At 46.0% G+C, this 21,647-nt stretch overlaps 12 protein-coding genes across 12 annotated transcripts; 6 read left to right on the top strand and 6 right to left on the bottom strand.

Annotated features, from left to right (window-relative positions):
• Positions 1-49: 49 nt before the first annotated feature.
• On the top strand, positions 50-1,012 carry HPODL_00877 (Chitin deacetylase 1; the record flags this gene model as incomplete). Its single annotated transcript, XM_014080846.1, has 1 exon — positions 50-1,012. The coding sequence occupies one exon, from the start codon at positions 50-52 to the stop codon at positions 1,010-1,012; it is 963 nt and encodes a 320-aa protein (XP_013936321.1).
• Positions 1,013-3,269: 2,257 nt separating this feature from the next.
• On the bottom strand, positions 3,270-4,151 carry HPODL_00879 (short-chain dehydrogenase/reductase SDR; the record flags this gene model as incomplete). The annotated part of the gene is made up of 1 exon (XM_014080847.1): positions 3,270-4,151. One exon carries the CDS (start codon positions 4,149-4,151, stop codon positions 3,270-3,272), a length of 882 nt encoding a protein of 293 aa, XP_013936322.1.
• A 460-nt stretch (positions 4,152-4,611) lies between these two features.
• On the top strand, positions 4,612-6,039 carry HPODL_00880 (uncharacterized protein; the record flags this gene model as incomplete). The annotated part of the gene is made up of 1 exon (XM_014080848.1): positions 4,612-6,039. The coding sequence occupies one exon, from the start codon at positions 4,612-4,614 to the stop codon at positions 6,037-6,039; it is 1,428 nt and encodes a 475-aa protein (XP_013936323.1).
• A 53-nt stretch (positions 6,040-6,092) lies between these two features.
• On the bottom strand, positions 6,093-8,033 carry HPODL_00881 (uncharacterized protein; the record flags this gene model as incomplete). Its single annotated transcript, XM_014080849.1, has 1 exon — positions 6,093-8,033. One exon carries the CDS (start codon positions 8,031-8,033, stop codon positions 6,093-6,095), a length of 1,941 nt encoding a protein of 646 aa, XP_013936324.1.
• Positions 8,034-8,214: 181 nt separating this feature from the next.
• HPODL_00882 (uncharacterized protein) lies at positions 8,215-9,411 on the bottom strand (the record flags this gene model as incomplete). Its single annotated transcript, XM_014080850.1, has 1 exon — positions 8,215-9,411. One exon carries the CDS (start codon positions 9,409-9,411, stop codon positions 8,215-8,217), a length of 1,197 nt encoding a protein of 398 aa, XP_013936325.1.
• A 1,367-nt stretch (positions 9,412-10,778) lies between these two features.
• HPODL_00883 (uncharacterized protein) lies at positions 10,779-12,161 on the top strand (the record flags this gene model as incomplete). Its single annotated transcript, XM_014080851.1, has 1 exon — positions 10,779-12,161. The coding sequence occupies one exon, from the start codon at positions 10,779-10,781 to the stop codon at positions 12,159-12,161; it is 1,383 nt and encodes a 460-aa protein (XP_013936326.1).
• Positions 12,162-12,482: 321 nt separating this feature from the next.
• HPODL_00884 (uncharacterized protein) lies at positions 12,483-13,202 on the top strand (the record flags this gene model as incomplete). The annotated part of the gene is made up of 1 exon (XM_014080852.1): positions 12,483-13,202. The coding sequence occupies one exon, from the start codon at positions 12,483-12,485 to the stop codon at positions 13,200-13,202; it is 720 nt and encodes a 239-aa protein (XP_013936327.1).
• A 304-nt stretch (positions 13,203-13,506) lies between these two features.
• Positions 13,507-15,156, top strand: HPODL_00885 (amino acid transporter; the record flags this gene model as incomplete). Its single annotated transcript, XM_014080853.1, has 1 exon — positions 13,507-15,156. The coding sequence occupies one exon, from the start codon at positions 13,507-13,509 to the stop codon at positions 15,154-15,156; it is 1,650 nt and encodes a 549-aa protein (XP_013936328.1).
• A 12-nt stretch (positions 15,157-15,168) lies between these two features.
• On the bottom strand, positions 15,169-16,494 carry HPODL_00886 (putative secreted protein; the record flags this gene model as incomplete). The annotated part of the gene is made up of 1 exon (XM_014080854.1): positions 15,169-16,494. The coding sequence occupies one exon, from the start codon at positions 16,492-16,494 to the stop codon at positions 15,169-15,171; it is 1,326 nt and encodes a 441-aa protein (XP_013936329.1).
• A 66-nt stretch (positions 16,495-16,560) lies between these two features.
• On the bottom strand, positions 16,561-17,454 carry HPODL_00887 (aldo-keto reductase; the record flags this gene model as incomplete). Its single annotated transcript, XM_014080855.1, has 1 exon — positions 16,561-17,454. The coding sequence occupies one exon, from the start codon at positions 17,452-17,454 to the stop codon at positions 16,561-16,563; it is 894 nt and encodes a 297-aa protein (XP_013936330.1).
• A 55-nt stretch (positions 17,455-17,509) lies between these two features.
• Positions 17,510-18,793, bottom strand: HPODL_00888 (ornithine--oxo-acid transaminase; the record flags this gene model as incomplete). Its single annotated transcript, XM_014080856.1, has 1 exon — positions 17,510-18,793. The coding sequence occupies one exon, from the start codon at positions 18,791-18,793 to the stop codon at positions 17,510-17,512; it is 1,284 nt and encodes a 427-aa protein (XP_013936331.1).
• Positions 18,794-20,726: 1,933 nt separating this feature from the next.
• On the top strand, positions 20,727-21,551 carry HPODL_00889 (putative oxidoreductase; the record flags this gene model as incomplete). Its single annotated transcript, XM_014080857.1, has 1 exon — positions 20,727-21,551. One exon carries the CDS (start codon positions 20,727-20,729, stop codon positions 21,549-21,551), a length of 825 nt encoding a protein of 274 aa, XP_013936332.1.
• Positions 21,552-21,647: the final 96 nt, after the last annotated feature.

Consider the following 21,647-nt stretch of genomic DNA (forward strand, 5'->3'; position numbering starts at 1 on the left):
GGCGGTGGCCGATATAAATATCTTATCTACACGCAGAAAAACTACATTCATGCAAAATTCACTAGACTACGGTCCCCGCGATCTCATTGGCTATGGCGAGACTACGCCAGACCCATGCTGGCCCAAGGGAGCCAAGATCGCGCTTTCGTTTGTGCTAAACTATGAAGAAGGCAGCGAAGTGTGTCCTGAGAACGGCGACGCAGTCACCGAGGTGCTGGCCACAGAACTTGGTCCTGGCGTGCAGCCTTCCGTGGGTGGAGTCCGCGACGTGAACATAGAGTCGCTGTATGAGTACGGCAGTCGTTGTGGAGTGTGGCGCGTTCTCAGACTCTTTGAAGAGCACGGCACGAAGCTGACTATTTTCGCTGTTGGACAGGCACTGGAGAAAAATCCGCAGGTTGGGAAGGCTTTTGTTCGTGGCGGCCACGAAGTCGCGTCTCACGGCTGGAGGTGGGTCGACCGTTCTGGATGGACTGCGGACGAGGAAAAGGAGAACGTCAAGCGGTGCATCCAAGCAATAGAAAAAACTACTGGGCGGCCTCCACGGGGCTGGTATTACGGGATGATCCACAGCAAAGCGGCAGAGAGGTCTCGTAGCATATTGGCGCAGACGTTTGCGGAGCTAGGACTACCGCTTCTTTGGTACGGTGATGCGTACAACGATGACCTGCCATACTGGCTGCCATATCCCGGCGGGCCCAAGCAAAACGGGCTTTTGATTATTCCCTACACCATGGACACGAACGACTACAAAAATGCAGGCTACCAGGCCTATATCACCGGAAATCAGTTTTTTGAGTACCTGCGCGACTCTTTTGACGAGCTCTACCGCGAGGGCGAGCACAGAAGCCCCAAAATGCTGAGCATTGGCCTGCACGCCCGAATTATGGGCCGTCCAGGAAGAATAGCTGGGCTGCGCAAATTTCTAGAGTATATATCAGACAAGCAGGTGTGGGTGGCCACGCGCGAGGAAATTGCGCTCCATTGGCGCAAACAGTTTCCCTACGTGTAGTCACCACACTGACGAGCTAGAAACAAGTTAAGATCAAACCCTTCATCAAGAGGAATCGGGAAGACGTCCTCAACGTAGTTTTTCGAATCGTCTAGCAGTTCCAGCGAATCGTAGACCTGGTGGACCAGAGCAGCAATATGTGCAGCAGGGTGAGTAGGGTCGAGGTCAAAAATGGTGAGCCCCAGCTGGAGAAGGTTGGAAAGCGGCGAGTTGGGAGCCGGAGGACTAGTTTGGTTCTGTGTCGGCATGCGGCAGAAAAATCTCTCGTCCACTGCTCCTCGAGCATACAGAATGCAAAGCAAGATAAATGCAAACGCGTGTGTCATCCAGTACGAATCGATGGCGCAGCGGAAACGAGACAGAAACGCATGGCTCACTTTCGGTTCTTCCCATCCAGGAGTTTCGAGAAATAAGCCAAACATATCAAGAGCTGCCTCGACACTGCGTTTCAAGGCCGCCAGCACAGCTCGTTCCTCGGTTTCCGGGACCGGCGTTCCTGCACACAGCCCTGCAAGAGGCGCACTATTCAGGCTCAGACGGTACCAGCGCATGGAGGTGAACGGTATCTCAGATAGGCTGAGCTGCGCATTGGGATAATTCGTCCATTCGGCTGCCCATTCGTCCAGAAAGAAGTTCACATATTTTAGGTCAGTGGCGTGCTTGAGAGCCAGGGTGAGCTCACACAGCCCCAGCAGCTTGTGGTCGTTAGCTTCTGCGCTCGCTGTAGAGCAGAATTTCCTGGCAAGGGCCACGAGCGGAACGGGATCGATTGTCGTGGGCAGCTGCGTGGAAAGGTGAGTTTGATAGTCGAGAGAAACGAGATTGAGCATGATTCGCAAAATTCGTACGTCTTCGAGCGAGCCAGTAAACTTTGTTTGTAGGTGGCCCTCCAGATCCATGAATTTGACCCATCGGATGGTGAGTCCAATTACGTTCCACACAGAAACCTCGTTGTATCTGCTGGCGCTCTGGCTCGCTCTCAGCGGCATCCAATGAGCGTATAGCTGCAGAGACTCGAGCTGCTCCAGCGTGATGCGGTCTGTGCGTCCCAAAACCACTCGGGATAGTGAGAAGTCTAGCAAAGCAGCCAGATCGTGTATGTTTTGACCGGGCTGAGAAAGGCTCCGCGCTCCCACACAGCAGACAGTAAGAAAAAGCAGTGTTGACCGCTGGCGCAGATCGGCTGCGTTTGAATGTATGCTTTTTGTAAGAAGTGGTGCCATGTTGTGCATCTGTTCGAAATACAAATCAACCAAGTGTTGAGCGTCTTGCAAAGACAAAATTCCCAGCGACACAGGATCGCAGCACCACTGGTCTGTGCGGTAGAGCTGATGTAGAAGTGGTAGGGGCGACCGTACTGAGGATGCTGTGCTGTTAATTTCGGCCATGCCATTGCCGGCCATGGAGTATGCACTCTGCACCGTCGACATGGGTGCTCCGCGAAGCGAAATGGTCTGGATGGCAACGGGTGGACGGTGTAGGGGAGGTGAGGGTTCAGCGGCTGGCGGATCAGAGATGCCACCTAGTAAATCAATTTTTTGTTCGATCGTTCCCAAGGACGAGAGCACGGTGCTCATCAGGTGAACGACTTCAGAGGCCCCTGGAAGTTGTTCCTCCCCGTAAGAGCATAGCTTGTCACTCTTGGAGCATCTGAAACACGGTTGAAGCCCGTCGCAACGCTGCTTCCGCAAATGACAGGCATCGCAAGCCCGTCGGACTCCTCTTCGCTTCATGATAAGAATTGAAAAAATGTCGTGTACTAAATCTCCGAAGTAGATAACAGATACAAAATTCTCTTGGCTTTTTTATTAGCGAGAACTCAAAATACGGTCTACCTTGCAATATATGATCGAGATATAATCTTTACTACAAATTTGCTCCTTCAAGTGAATTGTTCATGTTCCATTTTGGTTCATTTAGAACAGGTACTTGGTGTAATGGTATATAGTGGGAACATCTTGCCAAGATTCAAGTCTTGAGCTTTACCTGAGTATGCCTTGTATTTGGTTCTAGATAGCAATGAGCAAAGGTAAAATCACTGAAAGAATTTAGAGAAGTTTGTCGAAGAACTACAAACACGGTCAGTCAACTGTCGACTGGACTCTTTTGATTACGATATAGCACTCTTGATATCTTTGTGATGAAATATTTAGCTCCCTGGATTCCATTTGCACCTTCAAGTTAGCTTTTTACATACAAAAGTACAAGGTGTTAGCGGAATCAAACGTCTTGAGATATAGAACCAAAACAGACTAATTCACTCATCGCTATACACATGGCCCTTCAATGTCAATAATCTGCCTCCATCCATCCTTATGTTTCGACCGTCAAGATAGGCACCGCCCCTTGAACACATGAATATAATTAGGGCCACCATCTCTTCTGGAAGACCTGCCCTCCGGGCAGGGACCTGGCTGACATACTTGATATTTGATGTCGGATCGTCCGCTGCCATAGGTGTCATTCTGCTCTCGTAGAGTCCTGGAGATACAGCGTTGACCCTAATATACTTATCGGCAAACTCAGCAGCCATGATCCTCACCATGTGGTCTATGGCAGCTTTTGACAGCTGGTAGGCTGGAACAAACTGATTATTGTGCACAGATGCAGGCGATGAGAAACAAATGACACATCCTCTTCCATCGCCTTTCTGCGCTGCCTCACCTAGCTTTTTGATTAGCCCAGCAGTCAAAAAGTACATTCCAAACACATTCACGTCAAAGGTATCTCGGAAATCTTTCCATCCGATGGAGCAAGTGGCCTCCTGAAGCTTCTCGAGGGAATCACCTGGAGCAAAAGTGACTGGGTTTTGTCTTCTGATTCCTGCACAATTTATGAGAATATCCACATTTTCGTAGTTTTCATTGATGAAGCTTACCAGCTGTTTATTTGACACCTCGTCACCTATATCATAACACAAAGATGTGACTTTGCTAGCCGAGCCTGTTTCATTTCTTACTATTTCACATTTGTGAACGGTCTCGTCCAGACGCTCTTGAAATAGATCAACCACGGCAACGTCAACGTTATTGGCTACCAATCCTTGGCAGATCATTTGGCCTAGCCCCGATCCACCGCCCGTTACAATGGCCTGTCTGCCTCCTACTTCGTAGAGCAATGGAATAGTAAATTGTGACATCTATGCTGTGACTGATTACTTGTTTGTATGAAAATGCCGAGTCTAATATCTCAAAAAGATAAGGATAAGTTTTTATATAAATTATAGTCAATTTTGAGCTCATCCCTTTATATTACCAAGCAAGGACATCATTAGCCAATAGCTGGAGCTTTTTCGAATGCACGAACAGGCAAATAAAAACCCATTGTCGCAACGCAACGGATCCGATTCAGATCGAGGTAGTGTCGCAAATACTATCAGTAAAATTCTTGAAATTTTATCGCTTATCTCTCTCCTTGCCCAATTGTACATCTAGTGTATCGAAAATTAGTAAATCATAAGACCTGCTATTAGGTTACAAGTTTATTGTTCCCATCTTCTCTGTTTCTTTGCTGGATCACAATGTTCTCTTGCAGTGTGTGCAAAAAAGAGAAAAAAGAAATGCGACTTCAAATTACCAAGCTGCAAAAACTGCGAGTCTATGGGAACCATATGTCGATACTATGATGAAGGACTGGGAACTTCGGTATCCAGAAGGTATCTAAAAAATCTGGACGATAAGATAAGGGAGTTAAAACACGAGATAGCCAAGTACGAAAACAAAATAGAACGGAAGAATCTGGCACGCTCTAGCACAAGCAGTGAACAGGAAACCAAGCAGCTACCTGAAACCTCTGTAAGCTGTGGATGCTTTATAGAAGGGAACAAGGATTCTTATTTTTTTGGGCCGGGCTCGGTGGTCTCAATGGTTCACTCGGTGTCAAAGGTGTTGAACCTAACTGTCGAAACAAGTAATCTCAGCTCCATTGACAATTATACATCATTTCCGCAGATAAAAGTCCCATTTGACTTTTCCATAATTGGCAACGACCAGTCCAGATTGCTCATTGAGAATTACCTCAGTAAAATTTATCCTGTTTTTCCATTGCTTCCAGAGAGCTTCTTCCATTTTGAGGTCATGATTAGAAATTACCCTTCATACGAGCAGTTGTTTGTGCTGCTTATATTTCTCATCTCTGCAACTCACCTAATGCGGAAACGAGTAGATTTTGCTTCCATCAAGATAATGCTTCAACAAAAAGTAGCAGAGCTCATGAAAGACAAATTGAGAGATTCCGATGGTGACACTCTTCTCGCTTTAGTATACTATGCTGTCTATGAAATGTTGGATCCAGAAGCAGGCTCGCCAGTATGGAAGACCCTTTCCTTAGCATGTGGTTTGGCCGAAAAATTGAGATTCTCAAACACCGGGAACCAAGGTCCGATACCCGGAAGAGTGTGCAAACAAGTCCCTCGGATTAAATTACTGAAAGTGCTTTATGAGCTTGAAACCAGTGTCTCTCTCTGTCTAGGCAGACCACCTTCAATTTATTTCTCGAGAAATCAAATCGCTCGTCTTGAAATTGACGATGGTAACAACAGGATGGTTTTTGTCGAGCTCACAAACAGGATTGATCTCTTTCAAAACATTTATGGGAAGCTCTCTGGATGCCCTATCTGCCGGGCTGAAGCACTGATTGGGCAACAACTGGAAACAAAATCCACTCAATGGCTTACTGCTTGCTCGCTGCTCACTCATAGCTGTGCTCAGTGCGAAGGATCTAGCTTTTACTTGAATGTTTTGCAATCTAGTGTTGAATGCATCAAAAATGCAAGCCGAAGAGCGCAAAAGTACGCCCCGTTATGTTTTTGGATAGAAGTCTCCAGCATTACACTTTCTTTGCTGAGCTTGTTGATCATTACCAAGCTTCATCATGAAGTGCTAGAAGATTCCCCTTTCCAGGGCAAAATTATTGATGCCATCAGCACTGGGAAGCAGCTACTTGTGAGATATTCAACTTTCTGGCCGAATTCTCAAGTATTACTTTCGTTTGCAGAATTTGCATTGGAAAGCATGAATGTCTGTTAATATGGATGTCAAATAATACGTAAAAAATAAAGCAGCTGGATCTGCCACCTGAACTAGACCCAATCCTGTAAGCCAACATATTCCTCCAGGTTTAATAAACCATCAACATTGAAACTGTCAGTCCAACTTGATTGCTTGTTGATTGAGAGCAGACCTGGCATAGACCTAGAATCTAAAACGCTACTGGGTTTATTTCCTGGAAGATGCAAACTTGCTTCAGGAGCTAGGACATCATTTTGGGGGAACAGTAACTGCTCAATTTGGGCTGACACCTGATCGTCCCCTTCAAAAGTTTCAAAACCTGACCTGTTCTTCGCAATTGCAAATAATCGTTTTGAAGCCTTGAAATATATGTCTTTTAATGTCTGAATCATCTTTCCACGAGTTATATCGGGCCATCGCTCACTGAATCGAAGAAGCAAATCAATGCATCCTTTGAACTTAGAATCAAGAAAATCAGGTGTGAAAAAATCTAGTATCCAGTCACTTTGCGTCCATATAACATCTGCTAAATTCACAGCTGCTTCCTCAATATAGTAGACTCCCATTAGAAGATAGAATACCTGGCCGCTCCTTGAGTCTCTCAGGTATTCGTCTATCAACAAAGCTAGTGAATTTACCAGTTTCACATATGACGGACGAGGTGGGTTTGTGATTCTAGGAGTACGTCGACGTAGACGAGTTTGAAGGGAAGCCTTGCAAATAAGTCTGAACCTTAGCTGATTGAGTTTGGCAAATTCTTCTGCTTTCAAATACCATTTTTCGACTTTGCTGTCCATGTTGTCCAGCCACTGTTCGGCATCAATATTCAGCTCCTTATTAAGCCAAAGAACTTCGTGCACTTCTGTCTCATAAAGTCTGAACTGATAAAAATGAAGAGCGGCAGCCTTTGTTTGCGGACCAGAGGGATCGATTCCCTTTTCCGTGATGAAAGAATCATCCACTGTAGCTGGTTTCTCTGCTGAAATAAGATTGTCTGGTATTGGAAATGCAATACGCAGAACTGAGCTTAGGTGTCGAGACATCGATGTGGTGACCAGAAAAAGCCTGCGTCGGAGATCAATGTCTATCATAGTGCTTGTTTCCATTTGCACGTCCTTGTGCAGTCCTAGATCAAGACAGAGTCTGAGGCATTCTCGAATGGCGTACCAAATGTCAGCTGCATATGGGTTTGCAAAAGCATAATGGGCGATCAATAAGGTTATTTGAAGCTTTTTCAATTTGCTCTCCCAGAATGTATGAGTGAGTTGCACGATGGCTTGGGAAAAGAGAACGCTCGAAGACGATAAGCTTTTCTTTTCTCCTTTGTGTGTCAAAGTAGCCGCTGAGATCGCTAGAGCAATTGAAATAGCTGCGTAATCATACGAGCTGGCCGAATCTCGGGACTCGAAAACCTTGAACTCTATTTGTTTGAGTTCCAATCTGGATAAAATGGGGTACTGAGGCTGATGATAGCTGGTATAATTTAGCATCAATATCTGTACGACATCCGTGGGAATACTGTAAAGATCCACCGGTGGATGCTCCTCAACAAATCGCTTCATGTTCCCTCTCTCCGAATTATCCAACATCGAATCGAAGGGAGCAGGTAAACTGCTTGAACGAAAGTAAAGGAACGGAAAGTTAACAACTCCTCTGTCGCATTCAGAAGACTCAAAAGCATCAACGAATGGTGCTGCTGCGTACCTGGCAAATGCCAAAGCCTGTTCTTCAGACTTGTCCAGAATTCGATTCACAGATAACTCTGCAAGTTTGATTTCCAGCTCGGCAACCCTATTTTCAAGGTACAGAGCCAAACTTCGTGGAACCGGTTTGTTCAGTCCTTTGACCCAGGCAAAGCACTCGTGACCCTCTTTTTCGCAGTTGTTGCAAGCTGGAAACTCGTATCGGCACTTTAATCTCTTGTTCTTACACCTAAAGCATCTGGTCGAGCTTCTTGCGTGACCGTCGCTAAAAACCTTGCGTAGTTCTGCTGGGTTGGCAATTTCATCCATATGTGGTCTCCTTATATGATTTGTAGTACGCTCTGGGAATGCAGGCAACAATTTAAAAACATGCAATTAGATATTTAACTATCTTGTTTTTTTAATTACAGCTTTAGATAGAGATTAGATAACACGATTATTATCAATAACCTTTTAGAGTGTGCTTGCTCCGAATAATATTTATATATTTCTATAAACCACCCTTAAATTTCTCAGGAACATCGTCGTTTTCATACGAGTACGATAATTGCTCAGCACAGGCCTCTTGAGATATCCGAAAACACCTCTCCATTGTAGCTGGATCTCTAGGCGTCAAGTTTATACCAAAATCTTTTGGCCAGTATGTTTGTGCTGATCGGTCTGCTGCATATCCAATATAGTCATTGACTGGTGGACGCGACGCATCCTTCTTAATTTCAAAAAGCATGCAGCTTCGTGCCAAAATGACATATAGTATTCTGATTGAAAGATTAACTGCCGTGCACGCCCTTGATCCAGCACCAAATGTGAAATGATACGGAGAACGGTTGACGTTAGATTCGTAGAGAAATCTTTCTGGAACAAACTCATCCACCGTGTCTCCAAAATGTTCTCTGTCGTGATTTGCGGCTTGTGCATTTAAAATCACTGTTGTACCTTCAGGAACAATAGCTCCATTCCACTCAAAAGCTTTTGCAGTTTTTCTAGCGGGAATTAAAGGAATGACCGCGTACATTCTCAGAAGCTCGCGGATGAAGGACACTGCGAATTCACTCTTTTGCTCAAGTACTACCTTTTGCCATGCCACCTCTACGGAGCCGTAGTGCTTAATACAATCTGAATAGATTCTTTCTTGCCACTTCTCTCCCTTCTCTGTGGCGAGCTGAGCAAATATAAGAGCTCCCGTTGAACCAAGAGTCTCAAAACCACCAGAGACCAAGCCAACACATATGCATTTAATATCATCCAGATCCAATCTTCCTTTCCCGTCAGACCTCGCAAAGTCTCCTACAATACTCACACGATCGTGTCTGTGATTGAGTGCTTGCTGCGTGAGTTTTCGGAGCCATTCGTCTCTAATCCTACTACACTCAACAGCAAGTCTGCTTCGGGGGTTTTCGGGCAAAAGTCTCACAATTGGAACATAATCTTGCAAATTCTTGTTTGTAGACCGAAACGAGGATACAGTCTTCACAATTTCGAGGATCTCCTTTAGAAGTTTGGTCCTTATATTGTCAAATCTCGTGGCATAGCACAGCATAGTGGTGAAGTTGAGAGCAAGTCTTTGCGTGTAAGTGTAAGGATAAACCGACTCACCATTAGACGTATCTTGATACAAGTCGCGCAATAACGAGTACGATTCCACATCGTACAAGCTTGCTCTTTCCTGAATCGCGGGTGTAGTCATATATCTTTGTACGTTGAGTCGTCTTTTTTTGCATGTGTCGTTCCAGGGTGAGGTGCCTATTGTCAGGCCCTGTGATGTCGACACTAACTTGTGAAAGGTATAGAGCAGAGGTCTATCGATAAGACAGGTTTGATTTTTAACAAACCAGTCCATCGCTGCTGAATATGAGTTGACGAAAATAATTCTCTGATTTCCGAATAGACATTGAAACACAGGCATTCGGTATTTGAGAGAGAGTTTTTGGAGGTTTGTGGGATGGTCGTTCCCTAGCTGTCTCAGGTTTCCGAAAAGAAGGCTCGGGTTTGGAAGGTATGGAAGCCCACGTATGAATCTCGTTGTGGGTTTGATGGTGTATAAGTAAAACCACAACAACAAAGAACCTAGGGCTATTAGCACGCTCAGCACCAACGCATTGTCCCATGGACTGGCAAAAATTAGCATATCGAGGATATTCTGATTGCGCAAAACTTTAAACTAGATCTAAGGGTGTAGCTTTATCTGCTCGCAAAATTACTCGAGGCCTTCCGGGATAAGCTCATTATCTCCTGCAATGAATATATTTAAGCCTCATCAAATTGTCTTCCGACCGAAACGAAACATACTTTAGACGCGAGCGGTTCATAAAAGCTCAAGATTACGCCGATACATATCGTTCCCAAACCTGGAATTTTTCTTCAGATGCTAAGAAAATACTTCAAGGCTCAGATCGCGATGCGAAACTTAGAGTAGTCGCAAAAGAGAACTGCAGTTTATGAATGGTTATTACAACCGCAGTATCTTGCGAACATCCAGCTGGATCTTTGTTTGAGCTTGTTGCATTACTGAAATGTTATTGGCGACTCCTAGGACACTAGAGTAAAGGGAGTTTAGGCGAGAATCCGTGAAAGGATGTTCATTCAGTTTTACGTACTTTTCCCGATAAGAGAGTACTTTTTTTTTGGGAAATCCGCCGAACCAGATTACTGATAAGAAAGCTGTGACTTCAGGATGAGGCTAAGGATTCGGAGATTTATGTTTTCATCGTAAACGAAAAATCTCTAGTCCAATATGTAACTAGCTGGATAGCAGCAGGGATGCATACCAAAGGTTTGGTATTAAGTACCCTTGACATTCGCTTCGTATTTAGACATCTACCTTATATAGTAAAGTAATAGTGCAAAATAGCCGTTCGCTCACGTCTTATCGATAAGAAAGCGACCAGCCGTTACCCGATTGATTTTCATTGTCTTCGCTCAAAGCTCATTCTTATACTTATTTACGTGAAGCGATTGGAAATATAGATTATAAAAAAGTTGATTGTATGCACTCGACCTTGCAATTAGAAAGATATCTGTTTCGTGTTTTTTTAGTAGAGATTACTAGTGACAATGTCCACTTCAAAGCCTTTTCCGGTTCCAGATCCAACAGCTTCTTATTGGCATTCCGAGAACGATACCTTTGTTCACACTCGCACAACTAATGATCTCCCTTCAGAAACAGATGTGCTTATTGTTGGTGCAGGGTATGCCGGGGCGGCGTCCGCATACTGGCTTTACAAACAATGTCACACATGTCCTCTGAAAGTTTTGATGCTAGAAGCTAGAACAGTGTGTTCAGGAGCTACAGGAAGAAATGGAGGACATCTAAAACCCGACTACTACCGCGAATATCTTAAATTTGAGAGACTTTATGGACAGAAGGGCGCAGCAGACATTGGGAACTTTGAGCATGAGCATATATCTGAGATAAAGAACGTGGTAGAAGATCTCCAAATTGATTGTGATTTGGTTCTCACGAGAGCATGTAATGTCCACCTTACCGAGGGTGCAGTGGATGGATGTATCAAAGCAATGGATGCTCTAAAAAATAATCCATACTCCAATGTACTGGACGACATTCAAATTCTTGAAGGAAACAATGCAAGAGTGGTTTCTCAATTTCCAAAGTCACCGCTTGCACTAACATTTACTGCAGGACACCTATGGCCATACAAATTTGTGAAGGGTTTGCTTCAGTTTTGTCTAGAAAGAGGTCTCAACCTGCAAACAAATACTTGTGTTGACTACATTGAGACTCTTGGAGATGGCTCTTATCTGATAAGAACGGCAAGAGGCAATGTCAAAACAAAAAAAGTTATCTTAGCAACAAATGCCTACACATCGGCTATAGCTCCAGAATTTGATGACAAAATTGTTCCCGTCAAGGGCACATGCTCTCACATCAAGTTCACTGCAGACAACAAGTATACTCCATATTTGAACTATACTTACGGAATTTGTCGAGACTTTTCTGAGCACGAATACTTAATCAATAGGTCTGATGGTTCTATCGTTGTAGGTGGAGCTAAACCATTCTATCTTAAAGATAAGGAGTCCTGGTATAAGAATGTCGATGATGCCAGTCTTTTCAAAGCGGATATAGAAAGATGGTACAGTACTTTCATGCAAGATAACTTTAGCAGTTGGAAGGGAACTAAAACGGAAGTGGACTACTTATGGACCGGAATTCTAGGTTACTCTGTTGATGCTCTTCCATGGGTTGGAGAAATGCCAAATCAAAAAAATAAGTACGTCTTGGCAGGCTTTCATGGACATGGTATGCCACGGGTATTCTTGTCTGCTAAAGCAATATCGGAAATGATTTTGAGGGGAGTGGCAGTCGAGGACACAGGCTTGCCCCAGCCGTTTATACTGACTGAGGATCGTCTAAAACAGACCAGAAACAATATTCTACAAGAGACAGGATATCACAAGTATCAGACTAAACTCTAATCTATGTCTACAGATTATTTTTCTTACATCACGATGCCTTTTGTAGCTATCTTGAAATGCCGAATTCATCAAACTGCATTCTGCCCGCTTGAAAATTGGTTTCCCAAATAAGCACATATCGAGCGCATGCCGATAAGCATTTTAAAAATTTCGGAAACTCTACACCAAGTATAATCAACACCTTCTCCACTACCAGCTTTCATTGCTGCGGGATTGATACTTATACAGAGCAGTTTCACCAAGCATCATACTGAAAACTGAATTCAAAGATTTAAGATCTCGATTTGCCGTTCAAATTATTGATTAACATCGAGAATCGCCATGCCAGACGTGGTTTTTGATATAATAGGTACCTGTATTGGGTACGACGTGATGCTGAATGCCATTGAAAGTAGACTGGGTATGAAACTTCTCCACTATCATATCAACAAATATCTTTTTTTTGATGCGTGGGGGACCGCGTGTGAACGAGACTTTTCTTACCTCTCTCAAATCGGAGATTACCAGCCCACAAAGAAAATCCTCAAGGCCACATTTTTCAGAACTTTGCATCACGCAGGTGTTCCTGATCCAAAGAGCTTTGCTACAGAGGAAGATTTAGACTACCTCTGTGCTGAATGGCTCAAGCTCAAGGCTCGCCCGGAGTTGGCAGCAATGTGGAAGCTGTTGAGAGACAACGGCTTTACGATTTGGTGTCTTACGGATGGAGACAAGGAAAGAGTCAAGGGCTATTTCAAGAATTCCTCAATAGAAATGCCAGAGGAGAATATCGTTTCATGCGATAGCTTGAAGATTGGGAAACCAGCACCAGAGGTGTACAAATATATGCTTGAAAAAATTCCAGGAAAAGGCAAGGACGCGTGGTTTGCTGCAGCGCATATGTGGGACTGTCGTGCTGCTAAAAAAGCCGGTTTCTATACGGCTTGGACAGATGTGTACGAGAAATATCCTTGTGAGGAAATATTTGGTGAGCCTGACATTATCGCAGGAAGTCTTATAGACATGGCCGAGAAGATTGTACAAAAATACGAAAGCCTTTAGCACTGCGTGTAAATAATATGATTACACATTGTTATTATTCCACTGACCTATCGGAGTCATGAAGTAGTATCCTCGATACCTGTAGGTGCGTATAATAAGTGAGTATGTAAAAACTCTCACACTCTCTTCCCCGGATTTGCGCTTGCAAAATCACGGATCACGCGAAACTAACGCTCGAAAACCTCAAAATGAACAAATATCCGATGCGATCCAATTTTTTATCGCGAAAAAACCTGCATTATCAAAACCTGATACGGAAAAAAACATATAAATTTCCAGCTTCGATGGGCTCAATAACAATCAAATGTCTGAATCTAAGGTGAAAACAACAGAGGTGGTTGACGAGGTTACCAGTGTGGAGGATTTCGAGCCTCTAGTTCAAACAATCCGGAAGCTGGAAGAATCTGTCGAGGATGTTGGCTACAAGAGACAAATCACTGGTCGTCAAGTCCTTATGATAACATTTGGGGCGGGTATCGGTACTGGTTTCTGGGTCGGTATGGGTTCAGCTTTGAGGCAAGGTGGTCCTTTTGGCATTGTATTTGCTTATACAATCAACGCTTACATTGTTTATGTCATGTTCATTCAAACTGGAGAAATGACGGCCTATCAGCCTATTCACGGTGGTTTCATTAACCAGACTGACATGTATCTTGATAAAGCAATTTGTTTTGCCCAAGGAATTAACTTTGCTTTTAACTGGATGGTTGTTCTGGCAGCAGAGCTTACCGCGGGTATTAGCATTCTTCGTTACTGGGATACTAATGGAAGAGTGACAACTGCCGAATACATTGCGATATTCGCAGCAATCTACATTGCTGGAAATGTTTGGCCAATCAGAGCTTACGGATACATTGAATACGTGCAATCATTTATCAAAATTGTTGCCATGGCTGGTATCACTCTCTTTATGTTTATCGGAACCTGTGGAGGATTACCCAACACTGGACCAATTGGATATAAGTTCTGGAAGAACCCTGGCTGGATAAGAAATGGAATTCAAGGAATAGTGTTGGCCTTTTCACAATCTGGATTTTCTTTTGGCGGAGGTGAACATATCGCCATCGTTGCAGGTGAGGTGAAAAATCCAAGAACGTTTATTCCCAGATGCACCCAGCCCATATTTTGGAGGCTTTGTGTGTTTTTCATTGGCAACGCCTGGCTGATCACAATGAATGTGCCATATGATGATGAAACACTTAATAATGCTAGTGGATCCCTTGCTTCGCCATACATCATTGCTATGAAAAGGGGAGGAGTGAAGATCCTCCCTGATATTTTGAATGCGCTCATTCTACTTTCCGTCATCTCATGTGGCAACTCCTCCGTGTACATTGGATCTCGATCACTTGTTGCTTGTGCAGACTTGAAGGTCATCCACCCGGTATTTGGCAAGAAAGACTCCAAGGGCAGGCCCGTTCTGTCTCTTCTGACTGTGTTTGTGATTGGCCTTGCCTTGGCGTTCTTAAACTGTTCAAAAACTGGGGAGCAAGTGTACAACTGGTTTAACTCGCTGTGTGCCCTGAATGGATATTTCACCTGGCTTTGCATATACTGGTCACATTATCGCTTCAGAGCTGGTCTCAAAGCGCAGGGCATCAATTACAGGACGCTGCCTCTTTACGACAGGTTTTTCCCGTGGACGACATATACTGCCACTTTCATTATCTTGGTCCTATTTATAGGGCAATTCTACATTGGATTGTATCCTCTTGGAGGAAGCACAATGTCGGCTGCTGATAGAGCAGAGAATTTTTTCCTGACCTACCTTTGTGTTCCTCTCTTCGGCCTTTGCTGGCTTTATTACAAGCTCAGATTCAAAACCAAACTGGTGAAACCAGAAGACATGAATTTCAGCTATGCCAAAAAGTGGGACGAGATTGAAGAGCTGCGAGCCACCGAAAAGAAAAAACCATCCCAAATTGGCGTGTTTGTTGAAAGGTACTTGGCGTGATCAAAATACGACTTAATTAAGTATTTGCTTTCCATCTTTCTTGTACACGCGGCCGTCTTTCATTACAAAGGACACATGTCGCAAGGCTTTAGCGTTCTGCCGAGGGTCTTCGTCAAGAGCTACCATGTCGGCGGCGGTGCCCTCCGCCAACCAGCCAAATTTCCTGCCACACAAATCGCCGCCACATGCCAGCCAGCCGTGATACGTCAACGACCTTAGAGTGTCTTCGAGCGGAATGCCTGCTTCCAAAAAAAGTTCTGCCTCTCTCACGTTTTCTCCGTGGTTGAAAGTGCCTGTATCACCGCCACATGCCTGAATCAAACCCATTTTCCAGGCCTCATGTGTCTTGGCAAGCAGGCCTGCAAACGCTGACCCATACAGCCGCTCGGCAATGGCCAAAGTCGGAACCAGAATGCATTGGTTTTCCTTTAGCACTGCCAGAGTGTCTGTGTCGCACCAAAAGCCGTGTTCGATGGTGTGTGCACCGGCCCTTGCAGCCATCACTGCGCCTCTGTTGGTTGCACAGTGCGCCGCGACAGGACAATCTGCGTTTCGGGCCTCTTCGCAAATAACGTTCATTTCCTTCTGCGTGTAGAGCACCACATCCGGGTTGGGATTGTCTGGCGGGAACATCACCGACGAGACATATGGGTGCGGTATGGCCGGCGGATACCGCATGATACGCTTGCGGTAGTCGGCAAAGAATTTGACTACGTCGCAGCCAAGTCCAATTCGCCGTCTCACGGCTTTCCTAATTTCATCTTCGCCGTCACATTCTTCACTGGTCACAGGCAGTCGTGTGCCCCCAATTGTGTTCTCTGTGTGCGTCTTGATGCCAGCAACTGACGTCAACACCTTCGTGGCGACAAATAGCCGTGGACCCACTGCAATGCCTCTATTGACGGCGTCTCTAAAATTTGCGTCTGCCTCCTGCATCCCCTCCGACCCTAGGTCTCTGTAAGTGGTATAACCAGCCATGAGCGCTGTTCTGCAGTGATTGGTAGCTCGGATGACCCGCTCCACAAAGCTCTCGTCCCGCTTCTGCTTGGCGTTGTCGGCCTCGTCGTAGGAATGAAGAAAAATATGAGTGTGCGCGTCCACAAACCCCGGCATCACGATCTTGCCTCTGAGGTCAATGTCGGTGGTGGAAACTTGCAGATCGTTCTCTTTGTGTAGAACTTGCGTGATTAAACCAGTCGTTGGGTCCACTTTGAACGAGACGTCCGTTAGAAACTGGCAGGTCAGAGAATCAAACACCGTGGACGTGTGAACATAGAAGGGATCTTTTTGTAAGCTACTCGCCGATCTTAGTGGCTTTGTGCAGCAGGTACAGGACATGCTAGGATCGATTTAACTTGATATATTTATACTGTCCCATTTGCGACATTCAAAGCACTATTTTCGCTAAACAATCTCCTCGAAAGTATGCCACGGAGCAGTTACGTACCGTTTTGGTGACGCCTTGCCTATTCTGGAAATGGCGTCCACGTCCTCCTTCGAGAGCTCCAGAATGTCCAAATTCTGGTCCAGCCGGTCTGGAGACGACGAGCGCGGGATGACCGGCCATCCATTTGCTACACCCCAGCTCAACAGACATTGCGCCACCGTCGCATTGTTCTTTTTAGCAATCGCCTTGAGGTTGGGATCGTGGAGCAACGCAGATCCTGTTGAGCCTAGAGGACTGTAGGCGACGAGCTGGATTCCTTTCTGTATACAATATTTGTGCAGATTTTCCTGGTTGCACGACGGATGTAGCTCAACCTGGTTGACTAGTGGCAACACGCCTGTCACGCTGATGGCTTCAAGCTCTTTGATGCCAAAGTTGGCGACGCCCAATCGCTTGACCTCGGGCCGTCGCTTTTGGATCTCAATCATCGTTTGCCATGTTTTCACGTAGTTCCAATTCTTTTCAAAATCCACAGTGCCGTCAGGCAACGTGGGGCACTTGGGATGGTTACCATGATGGTTCAATGGCGAAGGCCAGTGCATCAGCCATAGGTCTAGGGTGTCTGTTTTTAGCGCGGCAAGCGTTCTGTCTAGGCACTCCTCAGCAGCAGAATGCCAAGTGTTTGCAAGCTTGTCCACGATGAATAAGTCCTCGCGTGCCACTCCGGATTGCTCGATCGCTTCTGCGACTAAGGCCTGGTTGCCATACGAGAACGCGCAGTCTAGCATGCGGTAGCCGCTTTTCAATGCGTGTACCATAGCTTCCCGTCCTTGATTCCCCTCCAGCTGCCACGTGCCAAGACCCACAGCATGAATCTTGCCGCCGTCTGCTAAACTAAACTGTCTTGGCATGAAAAGTAGCTGAAAAATTAACTAAAAATGAAAAATGAGTATACCTAAGATACATTTATAGTATAGGATCGTCTACAGATTCTAGGTCACGCACACACTGAGCAAAAATCTTGACGCCCTCAGCAAGAAGATCCTCCTCAATTGTAGGCGGTGGGCATATCCGGACACGGTTGCCACCTGACGCGCTGTTGACCATCAGCCCTCTCTTGGCACACAGACGCCGCAGCCGTGGACCATTGAACCGCGGTGTCACATATTCTGGGTTTAGAATCGCTGCACAAAGCATTCCTGCCCCGGTGAAGCCAGAAACTTGAGCCAAATTCTCGGCTTTGAGCAGCTCTCGCAGCAGTTTTCCTTTCTCTTTGGATTGCTCAGCAATCCGTTCGTCCACTAGGACTTCTAATGCCGCAACTGCCGCTGCCGTGGCTGGCGGGTTCGCTGCCATTGTGGACCCAATGTCACCACCCTCGATGATATCCATCACGTCCGCATTGCCGCACACAGCAGATAGCGGTGCCACGCCGCCGGCTAACGCTTTACCGAGACACACTAGGTCAGGTTTCACCCCAGAACGCCAGCTGTGCAAGAGCTCTCCTGTTCTGCCCAGTCCCGTTTGCACCTCGTCTGCAATGAAAAGCACGTTGTACTGCTTGCACAAATCATAGGCTTGTTTCAGATATCCTTCTGGCGGATCAACGATTCCAGCAGAACCCTGGATTGGTTCCACCATGAACGCTGCAATAATCTCGTGGTCTTTTTCTAACGCCTTCTTGAGGCTTTCTATATCTCCATACTCAACCAAGACGCCAGATGGCGAGACTGGGCCCACGCCTGGCACGTATGGACCAAACACGTCTTCGGGAGCGGAGGACAGCGAGTGCGTCGATATAGTAATCCCATGGTAGCACGCAGATGCCGTGAGTACGACGGCTTTGCCACTAGGAATACCCTTGATCTTGTAGCCCCACTTACGGGCAATTTTCGTTGCCGTGTCCGTGCTGTCGGCTCCAGTGCACATGCATACGATACTATCGTATCCAAAAATTTCTTTGATTTTGGATGCGAGCCTTGCATAGCTAGGATTGACAAATGCCGTGTTAGCCATCGGGCATTCACGAATTGCTGTGCATGCAGCTTCCACAATCTTGGGGTGGGCATGACCCATGTTGGCAACGGCAAAGAACGAGAGAAAGTCTATGTACCTGTTTCCTTCCACGTCCCACAAGGTGGCATTGCGGGCCTTCGTAAGCGCAATTGGAAGAGGCTGGAAACCGCCCTTGCAGCGTTCGTACTCATCCAATATTGCACGAGTCTTGTCAGTGAAATGAAGTTCAGGCATGTAAGTTAAAATCTTGAATTTCGAATTTTATTTATGTATTTGCGACAGTGTCGGGAAATCTGCCGGAAAAGCGTGGAAGCGACTCCAATGCTAGAATTTCCGACAAAATACTAACTGAAAGAGAGATTAATCTAAGGCTGGCCAAGGCTTCATCTAGTTGACCAAAGGAAACAGGGCACGTGATACGCCTGATATCACCTATCACCCCTTTGGCTTACCAGACTCCATATAAAATGTTTGGATGAATTAAATTTGGCCAAACGTCACGATAACCAAGAAACCTTTATCGCAAAAGATGCGCGCACATGAATTCCCCTTATCGAGAATTAGGCGATAAAAGATTTTTACAAAATAGGAAGAAATCCGGGTAAGCTACTGGGCTGCTTAGTCTCGGAGATGTGCCGAAAAAGTGCCCCGACTGAGCGGGACATTGGTTCCACGGCTGTGCATCGCAAAAGTCGACTGTATCGAAGCGTTAGTTGCCCAACCGAACAAACAGCTCCGAGGGAGGGGACCAGGCCGTCGGCCTTGCGGACGCATTGATGTTGCCAGAGGAGCGAGGATCAAATGGGGTGGCCGTAGAGTCACGGGTTGAATGAACAATGTTTATTAGCAGACCGAAGTATCGGGTTGAGAGGATGTTACTGACGGCAGAGATTAACCTTCCTGTGTAGAGGAGCAAATGTGTGATGGAGGTAAGAACTATAGTCCCCCCTGGCGGGTATAAGGTAAGCTATCATGTGGTGCGCAGGCTCTATCTATTTCAGGGGTCATTAGTTCCTGGTTCATTATCGACCGATTTGGTCGTCGACCATTAATGATCGGGGGCATGATTGCCATAACCATTCTAAACCTTTTGATTGCCAGCACGGGTATCGACAAAAGCAATATACCGGCAATGAAAACATCTTCAGGATTTATGGCAATGTACAACTACGTGTACAACATTGCGTTGGGAGGCGGGTTCCTTACATTTTGGCGTCTGAGGTGTCGTCCGTTTTCTTGAGAGCAAAGACGTATGCGCTTGCAAACCTAACAAACAATGCTTTGCAATGCATGTGGCAGTTTGTGCTTCCGTATATGTTTAACGCAAACGAGGCAAACATGGGATCAAAAATCAATTTCATATTCACAGGGTGCTCATTCCTTTCGATCTTTGTGTTCTACTTTTACCTTCCGGAAACCGCGGGGCGCTCCTTTGAGGAGATCGACGAGATGTTTGCTCTGAAGATTCCTGCGCGTCAGTGGAAACACTGGCAAACAAAAAAACAGGAGGAGTCTGACCGGTACTTGAAAGAGCTGAAAATCGTCGAGTCTCACGATGAGCTTCCGAAAACGATTGTGTAGGCAAGTTGAGTAAACTTTAATGAAAATGGTTCGATAAGAACTGCTAGAGTATCGGGTCGACAGGATGTTACCACATGAAAGGCTCAATGAAGAGACCACGAGTTGTGAAATAGCTTGGTTCCGAATATCACCAGTAGAGATTAAATTTCCTGTATAGGATGAGCAAATGGTGTAAGCATAATTCATAACCGTGGCTGAGACACGAAGTCGTAAGAGCCGGCTGTGTGATGGCGTGTCTGACAAGAGCAGGCTCGAGCGCGGGGTGTCGTCGCAACCAGTTCTGCACGTACACGGCCAACCCTTGCATTTTCGACCCCAGCGACCAGACCAGCGCGCAAACGCCGATTGTGGTCTGGAAATGATGAGATAAACTGCGAAACTGGAGCCCATCAGCAGGAGGTGGGGTTAAATCACACGGACTGAGTGGGAGGAGCAGGTGGCGCGTTCAGCGGAAGGCACTTTGAAGCAGGTGCCATTGAGAAGGAGTAACGGAGTTATCTGATGCTCGGACTAAAGATTACGTAAATGGTTGCTTTAAATTATTAATAAACAATTTATTTTTAATTGCAACTTAAACCAGAACCACATGTCATTGGGACCACAAGCACAGGCAAATCTTGAACAAAAAACAGTGCTCATCACTGGGGCGTCTGCGGGCATTGGCGAAGCCATTGCGCGTGAGTTTGTGGAGGCAGCCGGAGGCAACATCAGGCTAGTGCTGGCGGCCAGAAGGGCCGACAGACTGGCAGAATTGAGCCAGCAATTAAAGCAGAGCGGGGCCCAAGTTCATACTGCAGGTCTCGATGTCAACGATGGAGCAAAGATCGACGCGTTCTTTGCAGCTCTTCCGTCGGACTACCGTGACATCGACGTGTTAGTGAACAATGCTGGGAAGGCGTTGGGAGTTGAGCACGCTGGAAACATTAGGGATGAAGATGTTGAGGAGATGTTTGCAACAAACGTTTTGGGGCTGATCAAGATGACACAGACGGTGATTCGGGGTATGAAGGAGAGGAATAGTGGGGATATTGTGCAGGTTGGATCTATAGCTGGGATTGAGAGTTACCCTGGGGGTAGCATCTACTGCGCGACAAAGTCCGCTGTGCGGAGCTTCACCCAAGCAGTGCGGAAGGAGCTGATCAGCACCAAGATCCGGGTGATGGAGATCGATCCCGGCGCTGTGGAGACGGAGTTCTCGCTGGTGCGCTTTGGCGGCGATGCCACAAAGGCCAGCAAGGTGTACGAAGGCTACGAGCCGCTGAGTGCGAAGGACATTGCAGACGTGGTTGTGTTCAACTGCAGTCGGCGGGCGAACGTGGTTGTGGCGGAGTCGGTGGTGTTTCCAAGTGCGCAGGCGGGAAGCTACCATAGACATAGGAGTGAGCCAAGGGAGGGAACAGAGAGGAATTAGAGAGGGAATTAGAGAAGAATCAGAGCAAGTAGAGCTATAGAAGGAATAAGCCAAGTTAAGAATTAGAGCAAGTAGAGGCAAGTTTAATATATGTAG

The sequence above is a fragment of the Ogataea parapolymorpha genome, chromosome III (assembly GCF_000187245.1).
Source record: "Ogataea parapolymorpha DL-1 chromosome III, whole genome shotgun sequence".
In the NCBI taxonomy this organism is placed as follows: domain Eukaryota; kingdom Fungi; phylum Ascomycota; class Pichiomycetes; order Pichiales; family Pichiaceae; genus Ogataea; species Ogataea parapolymorpha.